The sequence below is a fragment of the Dermacentor albipictus genome, chromosome 8 (genome assembly GCF_038994185.2).
Source record: "Dermacentor albipictus isolate Rhodes 1998 colony chromosome 8, USDA_Dalb.pri_finalv2, whole genome shotgun sequence".
NCBI lineage: Eukaryota > Metazoa > Arthropoda > Arachnida > Ixodida > Ixodidae > Dermacentor > Dermacentor albipictus.
In genome coordinates, this window is record NC_091828.1 from 81,010,886 (window position 1) to 81,027,469 (window position 16,584).

Below are 16,584 nucleotides of genomic sequence, written 5' to 3' on the forward strand. Positions count from 1 at the left end.
CGTTTTGTAGAATGTACAGTATGAGTATAGCGCCATGACGCAGCTACTACGTGCCGTCATGGCGCCGTTTCGCATCATGGCGTAGCTTGCGTTGTCGGCGGCTTTCGTCGCCGCAGGCTACACCTGGTGCGGACTGTCGAATGCACTGGATACGCCGTAACAAGGGTATTAGTGGCGATTTTCATGACCTAGAAATGGCACCGCTGTCGAGCAAATGGGTGCGGGATCCGCGACTGCATCGATCCTCTTGAGCTTTATTACACATTTTCTCAAACTAGAAATTAAACCCCGCCATTTCGTTGAAGGCAAACATCTTGTGCTGGTCAAGCACTCTATGGTTGTCTTTGTACAAAAAAAAATCGCAGTTTCGCCCGAAAGCCGAAGCATCGATTGCTATATCGAGTTATCGGACAGCTTACGAAGTAATAATAGTAGTTAAAACTACGGAATTGTTAGTTAGTACTGTGTCCCGTCTTTTTCTTTCGTGCACATGCTTCTACACTATACTGCGCAAATAAATAAAAGTAGTCGCATCGGCCATTTAACCTTGCTGAAATTTGTTAGCCTGGTGTCTCGCGCGCACGGGCACACATGAGCACATCTGACTCTATGGCGGCGGACACTCGCTGTCCAAACGCTTGCGTGAGGAAGCACGGCCGCAGTAGCGATCCTCGTGACCTTCGTGCTGGCTCTCACTTCAAAGTGAATTAAGCGGTGGGAACACAGCGCACACGAAGTGTAAAAGGCCGTTTATAGTCCGACGTAACGTACGCGCGCGCGCGCGCTACGTCACGTCGGCGAAAACGACCCCTCCATAGTCGGGCGCACCGGCGCAGCCAACGTAACCGGCGGCTTCCGACGCGCCCCGACGGGCCCGGCGCCGATATGGCTCCTGAGCCATTAGCGCGTCGGAGTCGGCGGAACTGTAGCACCACAATGCATTGCGCGCGAAGAAAAAGGCGCCAACGCTACTCCGCAGACAACTCTGCGCATGCTCCGAAGATAGCAATCAACGGCGCGCGCGTTGAAGTATGGAGGGGATGGCATCTCGGCTGACGCAACGCAACCGACGTAGCGTGGCTGACCACGAACGACGCTCGCCCGCGCGCCGATAACGTCAGACTATAAACGTGCCTTTAGCCCTCGGCGCACCTAGACTCTGTCCCCGTCGCAGATCGCTTTCAAGATAGGCCTCGCACGGTCACGCTCATCCACGCCATACGCAGCCGCCGCCGAAGTACATTCAACGCCCCCTTCCCTACTCCGGTGCCTTGCACTTGGTGGAATGGCTCATTTCCTCCCTCGAGCGCGCGAGATCGACCCACCATCGTCGGCCCACCTTCTCACGCTTTCACTCGCGCACACAGCACACGGCGCTCGGCCACGATGTTATCGCACTTGGACTTCATAGGGAACGTGATGACGACGCCGATTGGTGACTACGAAGGCGGAAATGCGCCCGGAGTGTTCGCAGCTTCCTTCACCGTCGCTACCCCGTGACAATATAACTGCAATCGGAATAGAAGTCATCGGCCTGCAAAAGGCTGGCGTACAAGCGGAACCGCACATATCTCGGTGTGTTCTGTGAAGTCTTCTGTGAAGTCAGTGCCAGTGCCGCTGAATGTTCTTCCGCAGCGAAGATATCACAGAAATGGACAGACGTCGCCGCTACGCCAATTTACTGCTACGGTGAGAAATGCTTCATTTGCGATTGTGCGCGATACAGAAGGTAGTCAATACGATTCATCGCCTATACTTTCCCGTGCCTAAATTTGAACGAGCATTAAAGCGTTCGAAATAAAGCGAAAAGGAGTGTTCAACAATAATTAATTCTGAAATATTGTTGAGAAGTGCAGGTGCGCACGGCTGCTTAGATAAAGCGCTGAACGGGCGTATGATAATACCCGGATAGCTGTATCGATAGCTGCTATTGGCGGCGATGACTTACGGAGTCGCCATCTGTCAGAAGCGCCTCGCTTGCGTAGTACGGAGGATAACGCGACGCGGACCTCACGGGTTTGGATTTCGGTGTTCAATAAGATCACCACGCGGGGGTCCTCTTAGACACTTGTGTAAGTCCTCTCCCAACGACAGCTATTTACTTTCAAAACAATAATTTTTGGCGAACAGCACAGAATCGTTTACAAACGCAGTCTCTTTACCGAATACGTACAGTCGCGATCAATTTCAAGGTGATCGCGAGAGCATCTACCGGCGGGCCTTCCAAGCAGCACAGCGGCTGATTTCGCAACTGCGAAGATAAAAATTCGCTGCCTTCTTCCACTTTCATGTTCTGCCAGGCTGCAACCGTCACCCCCAAGACTAGCATGCCACTTTTTTGTTTGTTTCCCTTTCATGGCGATGATGTGTGTGCGTCGATGTCTCACGCATACCTTGGCGAACAATGATTCCTTTGTGCAAAAGCTGACAAGGTAATCGAAATGAATTTGCAGGTTGTCTCGTGAAGTGCGACGGGAGTGACACCTGCTCAGGGAACAGCAAAATAGAGAGAGGAGGAGCTATCTGATGATTCCATCTCGACTGACGGCGATGACGTAATGTGGCGCTGCTCCTAGTTTCGGTCACCGCTCGAGCGATCCCCTTCAAATTGATCGCGACTGTACAGTGAACGCCCACTGCGCGCGGTCGCCGCGATGGAGACACTGAACCGGTTTCCTACGTGAAGGTAGACAGTCGATGAGAGGAAACTATGTAATGTATGTTCTTATATTGGGCTATATGTATCACGAAATTGAACGTAACAGAATAAAGCCTCAATGCAGGAATAACACGGGGTAGCAGCGACCGACTACGCGCCTGCTTACATGTTCGTTCACAATACTCGTAGGTTGTTTTAGCGGAACGTTATTGACGGCGCGCTCCGCTCAGCGGGCTGGCGGATGCGCAAGGACGCATGCGCGACGCCTTTAGCCGCGAGCGGGTGAGCGGATCGGCACCCTTTCTTTGCTAGCGAGTGCCCTCATCGGAGCGCGGCGAGCGAGTCAAGCAAGTCACGCTTATTGGGATGTGAGAGCCGAGGTCGCGTGATGCGCAAACAATCGCCTCCTGGCGCAGCCACTTGTTGAGCCGTTGTGATCACATCTGGCATTTTTAAGGCGTTATAAAGCCTTCATATGTCATTTTTTTTTCGAACCTCATGTTCAGGGGTCTTGGCCGAAAGTGGGTCTCCTCGCTTTGCGCAAAAACCTTCACACAACAAGATGTGTTCCAGTCCCCTCCATTTCAGTTGATTTAGCAGTAACGGGTTTTGCAAGACGCTCTGTCTTCTTGTCATCGCGTAACGTAGCTGTAGCGGGGCGATTCACGGAATCATTGGGAGAACAGCAGACGCGTAAATTTAAAATAGACGCCATGCTTGTTTCGCGTGTGCACGTTTGTTCATGTTAACCGCGTGTTAGATGCTTTCACAGAGGAAAATACCTTGCTTTGGCTACAACGCAGAATAACAGCTTCATTAATGTAAGGATTACGCCTGTAACAAACGTAAACGCAACGCATTGCGTGAAATGCCTTCAAACATTGGAGTAATTACAAAAAATAATATTTCATTCCTGTAATTCCTACAACTTCAGCAATATGTTTAGAGTGGTTTTATCGTCTGCGACAAGGTGGCGCGACAGGCGAGCACACGCCTTTCGGACGCAGCCCGGCACTCCGATAAATGTGGTTCGTTGTCCACCGCTCTGCAAAGTGTGGGCGGGAACGCGAGCTCGGAGCAGAACAAAAAATAGGTTCTGCTAAAACCGTGTAATGTTTCGAGCGCATTGCGACGGTGCGAGCGCATTTTCGCACCGTGCGTGAGCTTCGGGCCGCAGCATATGAGCATTTGAAGTGCACAAGCAACATTGTTATGTGGATGCTATCAGAGCTGTTTAAAAATAAATTCGTTCTAACTGGGGACCTCTGCCAGTACGGTGACTTGTGAAGTGCCGTCACCGCGATTCAATATTTTTTTTTCGTTTCTTCTAAATTCTTGGACGCTTCAATATCATTGTTTCTCAAATGGTATCACACTGTATTCATCGGTCTTCTCAGCTAGCAATTTCCGACTGCTTCTGTTTATTAATCTAGTATACATTCATTGTTTGGTGCTCACACAAACATGAACATATGCCGTGACTTTCTTAATCTGCTTCTTACCGTTCTCCTTCCATTCCAGTGAACTTGCAGTATCTAGCATAAACAACTTCATAGACAGGAACTTGCAGTATCTGGCTTAAACAAGTCCACAGATCAAAGCTTTGCGCTGGTAAGCGTCTCAGTGTGTGCTTTCTCCTACGGACTGAACGTCGGCGCCCCGACGCTGTAGGAGACATCGTGCCCACAGAAGTGCTTACTGCACACCCGAGTTATAGTCAATGGCTGCACGTCGGTTATAAAGACTCGCGATCGAAGCTTCACGCAGCGTCTTGTCCTGCGGGTAAAAGTAAAGGCTGACGCATGCTGCGATGCGTACGTACGGCACTGCGGTAGCGAGCAGTAGCCTACCATGTTGGATGCCTTCAAAGGCAGCCACTACCTATTATCATGCTTTCGGTGTGGCCAAGTAGACGCCCGAAGCGGGAAAACGTCCTCCTTTAATCAGAACCGCAGTGCAGGTGGGACTTTAAACTTTGCTTTTCAGCTTGGTTCGGGTGGCAAACTGTGAATTTGTTTTTACTTTGAATTTTCTAAGTTTATAATTTTTTGAAGCAGAAATGAATTAATCACGGAAAAAGCGAAATAAGCGAAATAAGGGCTTGGCAAACGTTCCTGTGACTGTATCCTAGTACCGTTGCTCGAAGTGGCAGTGTAATAGTGCTGCCTAAAGACAGTCCTAGATTTCGAAGGAGAATTTCTAAATGTCGTTTTCGATGAGAAAAAAAAAAACCATCGAGTCGATAATAAATAGTGATATTTGGATTCCAGCTCATTGCAGAGGAAGCATTAAGGGGCACCACCAGAACACATCTATGCAAGTCAAAATTAAGTGGTGGAATACGGCAACGCAGCCTTGTAAAAATAATTTGAATTGCCGGCTAGGACATCATTGTTGGTTCCAAGATCAATTAGGATCAATGAAGTAAGTTGGTTTTACTAATGAGAGGCTTCTGTTGTCTTCGGTCAGAGGAAACAGCCTATATCTGGCTGCCATGATATGCACAGTTGCCGGCGGCACAGATATCATGGAAGCTCGTGCTGAAGAATCGGATACTTCATTAAGATGAATGTCTCGATGGCCTTTTACCCATACTAAATGGACTAAACATAAGTGGAGTGGAGCTAATGAATAACAAGTGTTCAAATCCGTCGTATTTGCAGGCGCATTAAGCGCGCTGCATACGGAAGAAAAATCTGTAACAATAAAAACTTTTGTAACAAGAAGGGGTAGTGTTCGCAAAGCAAGAACTATTGCCAGAAGTTTGGCCTGTAAAAATGAAGTGCAATAAAGACGGCGAAGTGAAAAAGACCAGTCGAAGGATGGAACGCCTGTCGTGTCTTCCCATGAAGAAGCATAAGTCGCTATTACATTTATTGGGAAATGGTCCAAATAGTCTTGCAAAAAGGCATCCAAATATGTTGGAGGCAGCGATTTGGCGTTATCGGGAAAAATGTCTGCAAATTCAGTTTTGAGCGACAATCCGGAACTACCAAACAAAACGCTTTCCCTAAGACGAACATTTAAATGCGCTAAGTGAGCCTGCATGACTGCGGTAGTTGGAAAAGTATGGGAGAGGTCTTTGCCCTGCAGTGGCCGTAGCAAGGATGATGATGACGATGATTGTGCCTGCACAAATACAACCTGTGGGGTATGCAACCGCGGTCACGTGTTTTAAAAAAAAATGAACTTGGTTCACTAATAAAGGCACGCTGCGTACGTCGTAGAAGAGATTCAAAAATTCTTAAGTGGGTTTGAACCGTAAGCATGCGGAATCTTGCGTGAAGAGAAGGTAGGCGAGCTTCCTGGTATAACACATAATTAGCAATGCATTTAGAAGACCTAAACTTAGTCGGAGAGCTTCGTTCTCTATAAGAATAAGTGGTCTTATTTTGTATGTTGCACTTCTGGAAAACAAAACACAGGCAAGTTCTAAAATTGGTCTGATAACCCCGCCTGCTTCAACATCACCATCACCACCACAACCACCTGGTCTACATATACATACGGCAAATCATAATTAGTGTGTCCCTTCGCATGTCAGAACGCCAGTTACTGATTCTCTTGTCTCACGTCCCTTTCTCTTGTCCTTTCTCTAGGACTATTTACCCTTTCGTTGCAATATTTTGTATGTGAGAACACCAGTTAAGTTTCCCGTCATATGTAATACCCAACTACTTAAGCGACTCTACGTGTGGAGTGGTTCTGTGGTCCTATAGTAATGATAGCTTTGCTGGCATTGAAAGCGGAAAGACAAGGTCTGCGCTTTTGTTTACGTTTTGTGACACATGAAGATTGTGAAGCCACGTCTATAGAGTACAGAGCTACATTTGCAAAGACAGGTAAAGGCAATAGATGTATCTTGCCGAAGCGCGAAATGTGATGTCTGCATAGGCATACAGATTGCCATCCTGGCGCACTGGAACTGAATTCATCAACGGGTCAACTAGTACAGGAGACAGAACAGCCCCCTGCGGGACCCCTCTGGTCTGGTCGAACTTAGTTGAAGAAAACAGTTTTGAAAACATTGCCATTTTGTGTTTCTTAGAAATGCGAAAATTCACACAGCTATACATCTCGGAAAATCGTAAGACTGAAATCTGTACAGGAGAAGTGACTACCCGACGCTGTTATAAGCTTTCGCTACGTCAAGAGTTACTAAAGGACTAAATTCCTTTCTTTGGCAAGAAAGTTGGATATGGTTTTCGAAATCTACATTGACACACCAAATGGAGAAACCAGGCCGGAAGCCTATTTGACTTGGACTCAGTAACGAATTTTCAGATATATGATCCATTATGCGCTCATATAAAACTGTTCCAAAATCTTTTGCGATATTTGAGAAAAAAGAAAAAGGTCTGATATGGTCAAGATTGCAGTCAGCTCCTTATTTTTTTTAAGTAGCGAAGTTATTTTGACTGTCCTCCATTCTGGAAGAACCCAAGCATATTTTAGAGAATATTTCACCGTGTTTAGAAGATTTTTAAGACACAATGCAAACAAAATTTTTAGCTTGGCAATGGAAAAGCCGTCAGGACCTGGGGCTGAGGCAGGCAGAGATCTAACGATATAGGAAAGCTCTGACAGTGCTACTTCCACAAAGGTATCTGCGATGATAGGCCTTAGTGGCCCATTCGGCAAACGTGGATGGCCAATCCGGCGAAAGGGCTTAGCGTTGCGCTAAGCCCTTTTCTATGACTTCAAAAGAAGCAGGTGAAGGAATCTCGCACGGTGAAGGAATGATTGACGCAATATTCGCTGGTGTTGGTATGAACTTTTCAAATCGAAAGAATCTCAACAGAGGTATTTTTGTTGCTTCGCTTAAAGAGGAATGAATGATGTTTTTCATCACACTGGTCTTTGGCCTTCGATACTGTTCTCTTGAATGTAGCAGCTGCAAAATTACAATCACTCCAGTCACTCGGACAGTGATTGTAAAGTAGTTTCTTCCAAGCGGCTTTTCGTCGTCTATAATCCCGCGTGTACTCCGAATTCCACCTTGGAGAGGTACCACCTTTACATATGTTAATAATAAACTGAGACTTTTTAAAAGAACTTTTTGCTTTATCGCATATTTTAGTTGTTATCCAAAAACCATGTCCTCCACCTCTCGATGGGCGGTCTCAGTGAAATGAATGACAATTTCTTATGTGAAAAACTTGGCCATCCGAAAGCCAAGTTTTCTCCAAAATATTATATACAGGAGAAAATTGTTAAGAAAAAAAATTAATCTGTAGCTACAGAAACAATGAAATGGCGGTTCCACTGTAGTGCCTTTTAATAACCTATGTTGAATTAATACCTACTTTAGAAACCGCTTATTCTAAAATACTCTCTTTTAAAACATATTTATTAGAAAGAGTGTCTTACCCTACTTTGCGGGTTTTGATTGAGGGGCAGAGGTGGAAGAAGTAGGATTAGCTTCTTTTTTGGAAAAGCTATATTTAACAACTCTATAGTTTTTGAGTGCGGGACGGAGACTGATTAATTATCATTAGGTTATATGAAGGTTATTAGGTTATAGGTTATATTAGGTCATTAGGTTATATGAAGGTTATTTGAAGCTTTGGAAGACTCATTTCTACAGCCTGGTTGTTTTCCGACACTGATCCACAGAAGCATCCGTTGCGCCTGTGCTGAGTGGAAGCTGATGACCTTGTATTTTCAGCAGTTTGTGCAAGAACTGGCAAAAGATCGATGAGCTGCTCAGCGTTCGGAGAAGGATTCTGCAAGCTAGCATTTGAACTCGCTGCAAAACTGAGAAGCTGAATAATTTGGAATGTCAACACTTGAGCTAGAGTCTCCGACAGGCTTGATGTCTCTCATCCCATAGATTTTGAGAACGCCTTTTTGACCGCTATCGCAATAGCATCGGAAAGGGTTCAGTCTGCGACCATTTGCTGATGGGCTGTCACTCCAATCTTAGATCCTTCCTGGACCTCCGAAACAGCACCATGGAGTGAGCAGCGTATCCTCCCAATTACTTCTATAATTTGAAATTCCTGGGCTCTTCCGGTACAATTCGAGTCCTCTGGAGTTACTACAACCAGAGAGACAGTATTTCTCTTTATTGGACGAGCAATCACTAAAATTGTGGTGGTTGCCGTAAGCACGGCAGCGGGGTGCAGATCTGCAACCCCTCACGCTGTGACCGAATCGCCAACATTTGGTGCATTGTAGAATGCGTGGAGTCAGAGCTTCAGCCTTGTAAATTAGGGGCCAGACTAATTTCTATCGCATGTACCTATGACTGTTGGAGTCTTATTGTAAATAACTGGGCTACATCGGTAAATGGAGATTACATCAGCCACCACGCAAATTTATAAAATTTCTTCAGGGGTTAAGCTGACGGGAACACTTCGTACAATGCTGCGAGGGCATGTAGGATGTGGTTGGATGAAGCAGCTCACCGGATGCGAAGCGAACGTAGAACCATTTAGTAGTTCCTGGGCACAATTCTGCTCTGGTGGGCCACATAATATACCTCCTCTGCCAAATTGGCGGATCTCAGTGATCTGTCGGGAATGAGCTGAAGTCTTCAGTAGTTCTACCTGAATCGTTTTTAGCTTTTTCATGCTGATCATACCCCCGTCGGTAGGCACGATCGCCACAGGAACGTTGCAGGTTCCACTGTAGAGGAAAAAACTCAAGCAATAGTTCCTGAAGAGCTACCCAGGCTGACGACGGGGAAGCACCGAAGCCAGGTGATGATACAGATATCAAGCAAGGCTAACTCAAAATCACATAAGAGTTGATCGAATGAAAGTAAAAGGAAAAAGAGAGTAAGGTAAAATAACCAGACGAAGAAAGAAAATACCACCCAATACTTGAGCTAAGCCCCCAAAGCAGATGACAATAGAGCAATGATCGAGCCTGAACAAAACCTACAGGCGTAGGCCTAAGGGATGTCATGCCCCATTGAAAGTGCTCGATGTAGGACTGCTCTGCTAATTGTTCTCCTCTAACAGACCACGAAGCTAACGGAAGCACGCATGTTGGCGAAAACGCCGTTCATGTGCCTTATATTTCAATATCGAAGGAACCACGCAGCTGCATGTGATAACTGTATTTCTTCAGTTCAGCGTAGAACCATCTTATGCTTCAGTGAATAGCGACCTAGCTTAGATAACTGTTAGCCATATCACAATTTTCACATGCCGGACAAAACTTTGAGGCGTAGGACTAAGGTATGTTTTGTCCCATTGAAAGTCCTCACGTTGTTTGGAGGCATCACATAGTCCCCAGTCATGCTAAGCGAATCAGTAAGATTACAACGTAGCAGATTTGTTAGCAAGTGCGTCTTTTGAATAACTGGGTGCGACTTGGATAGGTTCCGTCGGTCGGTTCGGACTCGATATCGCAACTTTGTGTATTGACTCAAAGAGTAGCGCAGAAGAACTAATAAACTCAAGGTAAAAAAAAAAAGCCAGAGGTAGTTCACTACGCGGCCAAAGTTACCGACAACTAGACAAAAAGTCAAATAATGAAACAGATAGATATTTGTACAGGTATTTAGGATATTGGTGTATCTGCTGTATTCCTTTCGAAGACTTCCATACCGCTGCCATCTCTTCTAATTCGAACGCTGTTTTGTACTTTGTAATTATTTAGACCAGTTTGTTATGAAGAGCAGTTTTTACAAATACTTTGGACATAGGAGGTATGTGATCAATCTCTGAATTCGATCTATTCTCTGTCTTGACCGAAATGCTGCGCTGGGTTATTAGATATACCATTTGGAATATTTGTCAGAATACCAACTAAAACAACTGTGAATATGTGTGTTGAATAATCCAGCGCCTGTACATTAATTTCGCAGGATATCTCGCAAAAAGTATATATATATATATATATATATATATATATATATATATATATATATATATATATATATATATATATATGTGTGTGTGTGTGTGTGTGTGTGTGTGTGTGTGTGTGTGTGCATACAAGGATTAGCGGGAGCATAGGTTGTATCTTATTTAAACGTTCCAAAGGTGACAACATTTCACGCCATTCACTGCGAATCGAAAAACGCAGAAAATTTCCGTAGGGGTTGAACAGGTATGTATATGCACAATGAACGACATTCGTTTAAATTTGAAATAAGGACACGCTACGCTAAGCTGAAAATTTAAGATGTTAGTTTTCTGGGTTGCTTGCGTATTATTCTCCACTGAAACTATCACAACGTACTGTTTACGTGCTGTTAACTATCATTGGCATGCTTGAACGGTGGCATGCTGTTATGATTGACTGTCATACGGAATGACTTCCTTGGCTACACCGGACGATCATTCCTAGAGCTAGCGCGAAAAGAAGTTATGAATTCTAGAATAAAAAATACCAATCCCTCAAACTAACGTATTCCTAGAGCATTTTTAAAGTATAATAGCACGCCATTCTCTTAACGCGCGCACTAATATTTTTGATCATTATCGTCTAGTAGCTTTCACTCTAATGACCTGCGCGCTTTGACATCTGGCCACAATGTCAATTAGTTGTTATCCATAAATGGAAAGCTCCGGTACATGCTTATTGCTTCCGCGAACCATGAAAGTTCATATGCTAATACGCTTCGCGCGTAATGCGCCTTGGCACTTCCGCTTCTCTTAAGAAAGAGCCATTATGCATTGTCATAGATAACAATGCTGTCCGCACATGATGGTAGCTATAATACTAGTGACGTTGTCATGCTTACGTGCACATATATACTGCGTGTTTGAGCTACATCCGACTGAACTAAGTAAAGTTATTCGAAATAACATAATAATTTTTGACCGAGAAAGCATCAAACGGGTAGCGCAAATTTAACTCGTGCAATTATGACCAGCACGGATAGAAAATAAGTATTCTTATGTAATTACCCTTTTTCTCATTGCACCTGGAATGAGTTTAACAACTGAAGAATGGAACTCGGTCATTACCAAAACCATACCATTCTTTAGAAACTTCATGCCTGTATTAAATCCTGTGCGAATTATATACCAATAATGCATATTGAAATTCTTCAGTGCATGCTCTTCATAACATTAAGTACATTATAATTCCCCAGTGCGACAATACAATAATTCGCTAAAGATTTAGGTTTATAACTGTAGATTTTGAATTATGAATGAGCTTCGTGAAAAAATTGATAACTTAGGGAGTGTATACAAAAGTGGAAGTACAACGTTGTAATGAAACAGGTTAGCGTAATGCTGCTAGTCAAGAAATATAGAAGCGATTATGGCACACATTGCAATGTATACAGCTTCAATGATGGTGGAATAGCGGAAATGATAATTTCACTACGCATCCTATAAGTTTATTGCTCTGATATGAATGCCGCAGAAGTATGCCTTACGCCGCATAGCCCGAAGCATACAGGGAGCCGAGACGATTCGTTTTTAGGAACAATCTTCAAGAGCTTGCCCGAATGAATCTAAGAACAATAATGATGGCAACAAATATTTCACTCATTGTACTTTCAAGAAGGTGTATTTAGAATAATTGTCATGTCATTAATTATTACCTTCTCAGAAGCGATAATCACAGTCAGTGAATGCGTTCAGGAATTGGTCACAGGCTTTTACATATGCACCCGTCATAGTTTTAGGATTCTATGGCGCTACCCTCTTTGTAGTTACATCTACAGCGCGTCCGCTTAAAGCTGCAACCGTAAGCGTTCTTTTCTTTGTTGTCCCCATGACATCCACAGCCTCAAAGTGTGCCTGCGCTTTGGTGCCATACGTCTTCTAGTTGTCTCTTGCGTCGTTCAGGTGAAGTAGGGGCTTGCGCGCTACCGTACATTCCTCGATCGCGATGTTTTGTACCAAGCATTTATTGCACTGGAAGGTCTTCCAGCGTTTTTGGTGCCTCGTCGCTACCACTAATGCAATGTAGCTAACGTAGCTAACACAGAGCGATCTGCACAAGTGAAATACATGCGAGCTGAACGGTTTAAACTCGGGCATTTATACGAAGTTGACAAAGGATATGCAGAATGTGATTTTTTGTTTGAGCACGAGGTCGCGGGATGAAATCCCGGCCACGGCGATCGCCTTTTGATGGGGGCGAAATGCGAAAACAATCGTGTGCTTAGATTGAGATGCACGTTAAAGAACCCCAGGTGGCGAAATTTTCGGAGTCCTCCACTACGGCATGTCTCATAATCAAGAAGTGGTTTTGGCACGTAAAACCGTATGATTAATGTTTTTTTTTTTTTGCTGGTGGTCATCACGCCTGCCCCTCCCGTGTGGCCGAAGTTGTCTAATAGGAAAAAGGACACAACGCAAAAAAAGACAGAGACATGAAAGACCGACAGACAAAGAACTTTACTAATGGTCCTGATGAACCCCGTTAGGGTACCTCCCTTTTCAGGGAGTCCCCGAAGCCATCGCGGGCCGCACGCATGTCGGGGTCGGAAGATCGTCGTCCTCCGCCCTGTCGAAGGCCCTCTGGACGGCCCGTAGTGGCTCTGAGAGGTCGCCACTCTTAAGGGATGCCTCCCAGTGCGTTAGAGCTGTAAGCGATGAGCTGCGTAACGCAGAGAATTGCCAGAGCACACGAGATAAGGAGCACTGCACCTCCCAACAGTCTGGACAGTGGGGTTCTACGTTAGGCGCGAAGTGACTGAATCGGCCCTTGGAGGGGAATAGCCCCGTTTGGAGCATGCGAGAGGGCGACGATTGTGGTCTAGTAGGTTTGTTTTAGAAGGGAGAGACGGGCTAGTTGGCTGTCGATATTGGAATGCAGCATGTAACCGCGCAAACAACAACGGACCAAGGAAACAAGAAGAAATGGAAGAAGGAAATGTTCAAGTTCTGTGCCTGCCCTGTGTGTTTCCTTCGTTCGTTGTCGTTTGCGCGGTTGCATGATGCATTCCAATGTCTAGTAAATTTAGGATGTGGTAACGGAGGTGCCTGCCGGTAAAGTTGATAATGTGCCAAGATTTCATGGAAGGTGAGAAGCGAATCCCTGTACAGTCCTAAGTCGCTGTCCATCGGAACCGCCGCGGTGTGTATTACCTCGCGCACAGTCATGGGCCAACTCATTGGCGTTAACCACCTCAGAGTGCACATTGATTCCCATATGGGCCGGGAACCGTTTGATGATATGAAAACCAGCAGCCCCCTCACACAGCCGAGGATGGCCGCCGCCTGCTTTGAGATCGAGCCGGAGGTGAGCGCTCGGGCTGCTGGCCTGGAATCTGTAAAGATATTTGGACGTAGACGGTCCTTCAGTGCTATAGTTATAGCAACCTTCTCGGCTACTGCTGCAGAAACCTTCCGCACGGATGCTGACTTAATTTGAGGGCCATTGGAGTGAAGCGAAACTAAGGCATAGTGATCAGAGCGCCCGTATTGGGTGGCGCCAACGAAACATGCCAGATTCGGAGTGGCCGCAGGCACGTTTAACAGGGAACGAGCCCGGGCTACCCGCCTCGCGACACGCAGATAGTGCTGACTTGCAAGTTTCATGAATCGGCAACAACCAATCAGCAACAAGCCCAACCTTCCGCGCTAAGATTGCCTAATAGCTTCGGCCACTAAGTATGACCGCGTGATCATGATGCAGGCGTCGTTGTGACATTTCCGTGATTACTGCTTGGTCATCCAACAGGCATCATGCTGTACTCTTCGCCGTACAGTCGTCATGCACTCATTGTCACACCATCGTAATGATGTCGTGCTCGTTCAGTGTCGTCTTTCGAGCATCGTGATCTGACTTTCATAACATCTCGTCAACCATCTCGTCAACCAGTGCACCAATTTTGATGAAGCTTGTTGCATTTAAAAGTAAGCCTTAAAATGTAGTGAATGTTGGTTTTCAATTATATATTATAAATTGGCAAATATCGAAAATGTTCAAAAAAAACGAAACTATCAAGTTAACAACTTCGTGAATCAGGAAGGAAAAAGGATAATACAATTCTGTGAAATGAATCTAAAGGTAAATATAAAGCGGACAATATTGATATCTTACACATGACTCTCATAAATATAGTAATATGTAAATACAGCTTTTGCAGAACCCTTGTACGAAACGTAACAAATTCACCTCAGATATAATATCACACACTGAATTTGTCCGCTTTGAATGATCTAGTGGATGCCGTTTACAGAACCACCATATCTGTTCTTAATGCAGAGCTATGAATTTGTAAACTTCGTGCTTCTATGTTTTCTTCCAAACTTTCCAAGTTTGGAAAATGCTTGTAGCACAATTCCGGCGATAAGTCTAAATTTTACTTGCAGCAGTGACCAGAATTTAACTTACTCTCTGAAATGCAACAAAATTCATTAAAATTGGTCCAGGGTCTATCTCAAAAAACCGTTTTTGCATTTTACGTGTATTTGAATAGGCCTCGTCAGAGTTGGACCCGAGCTAAATCTTGCTCTGCAGGCTCGAAACACTAATGACATCCGTGTTTATCGCATTGCTGATGAGTCTGACCTTTATGTTTTCAACTAACTGCCTCGATTCTGACTCCTAAATGTCATACCATCCACCATGGATTCTTAGCTCTCAACATCTGCGTTAAATAAATTCATGTAGCGCGACTACCATTCAATTATTCACTTCAATGCTAGAAGTCTGTGCAAGCATTTGGATGATTTTCAGCCCCTGTTTTCGACGCTTAACTACGCCTTCTCAATAATATGTGTGTCTGAAGCCTGGCTTAGTAATGATGACAAGGACTTATTCTACTTTAACTCATAGACTTCTGAGTATTCTCACAAAGAGACGAGTAATCCCAGCGGTTCAGCTGCATTTGTCTCATCTAACATTCCATATAAAGGACGTCCTGACTTGGAGTTGAATATTACTAACTGCGAGTCTGTCTGTGCTGAATTTGATTCCCCCGTCTGCAGTATAGACAACAAAAACTTAGTGTTTGGCAGCATTTCTCACTCACCTTCTTTAGTTACTGACTTCTGTAGTGCGCTTGATCAAACCATGGAAGAAATATCATGCACTAATTGTAACGCAATAATCATGGGTGATATCAACATTAACCTCATAGATATCAATTTTATCTAATCCTTCTAGTTATCCAAGCATCTTCCATAGTTTTGGATATGAATGTTTAAGTTCTCTCCCTACTCATTGTCCTAACATTGCCGATGGCGCCTTAATTGAACCCGCATTATCGTACTTAACAGATCCACCTGATGCTGGTATTGTTAGCCCAGATATTACCGATGACTATCCTATCGTTCTACGCCTGCGCAATCACTCAGCCTTGTCTACCACATCATTTTAGAGAGGTATACTTGACAAAGAGATATTCCTTGCTAGCGTGGCTAAAACTGACTGGTCGGAAGTTGTATCATCTAATGAACCTCAAAAAGCTTTTTCGCAATTTTTAATTACACTTTCATCACATTTCAACGGACACGCTCATAAAATAAAATGCAGTAAGAAGGTATCATCGCCAGAAAATCTATGGCTTACAGATAGCCTTCTCAAATCAATGCGGTCACGTGAAAATTTGTATAAAAACAAAGAAGCAACCTTTCAATACTAAACTACTTGCCCGTCATGAAAATTTTCTAACTCACTTTCTGCACAGCTGAGAAGTGCGAATAGAAATTATAACGAACAGAAAATTATAGAATGTGGTAATAACATTAGAAGAAAGTGGAAATTGCACTTTTTGAAACCGCAACGCTCAGAACGTCATTTCGAGAATCAGACATGGTGCACATTATTCCGCTTGATATTGCAAATGCCTTTTGTGATGCTTTCTTCAATAACACTTCTGATTCTGTTTCATGCTGTAATATGTCCTTTAAACGCTCACCTCATTCATTTTTCATTTTTCCAACAATATTTGATAAAGTATTTTAGTATTTAAAACCCTTAAAGCCACTAGTGCTGGCCTAGATGATATTAACGCCTACCACATTAAAACGATCGCGGAACATCTCGCTAACGTC

General features: G+C 44.5%; 1 protein-coding gene across 1 annotated transcript in view; it reads left to right on the top strand.

Annotated features, from left to right (window-relative positions):
- Positions 1 to 1,318: 1,318 nt before the first annotated feature.
- Positions 1,319 to 16,584, top strand: part of LOC135898603 (uncharacterized) — a 218,032-nt gene continuing 202,766 nt past the window's right edge. Inside the window, exon 1 of the mRNA XM_065427651.1 lies at positions 1,319 to 1,689. Coding sequence (XP_065283723.1) covers positions 1,622 to 1,689 — 68 coding nt within the window. The 5' untranslated portion in view covers positions 1,319 to 1,621. The remainder of the gene's footprint in view (positions 1,690 to 16,584) is intronic.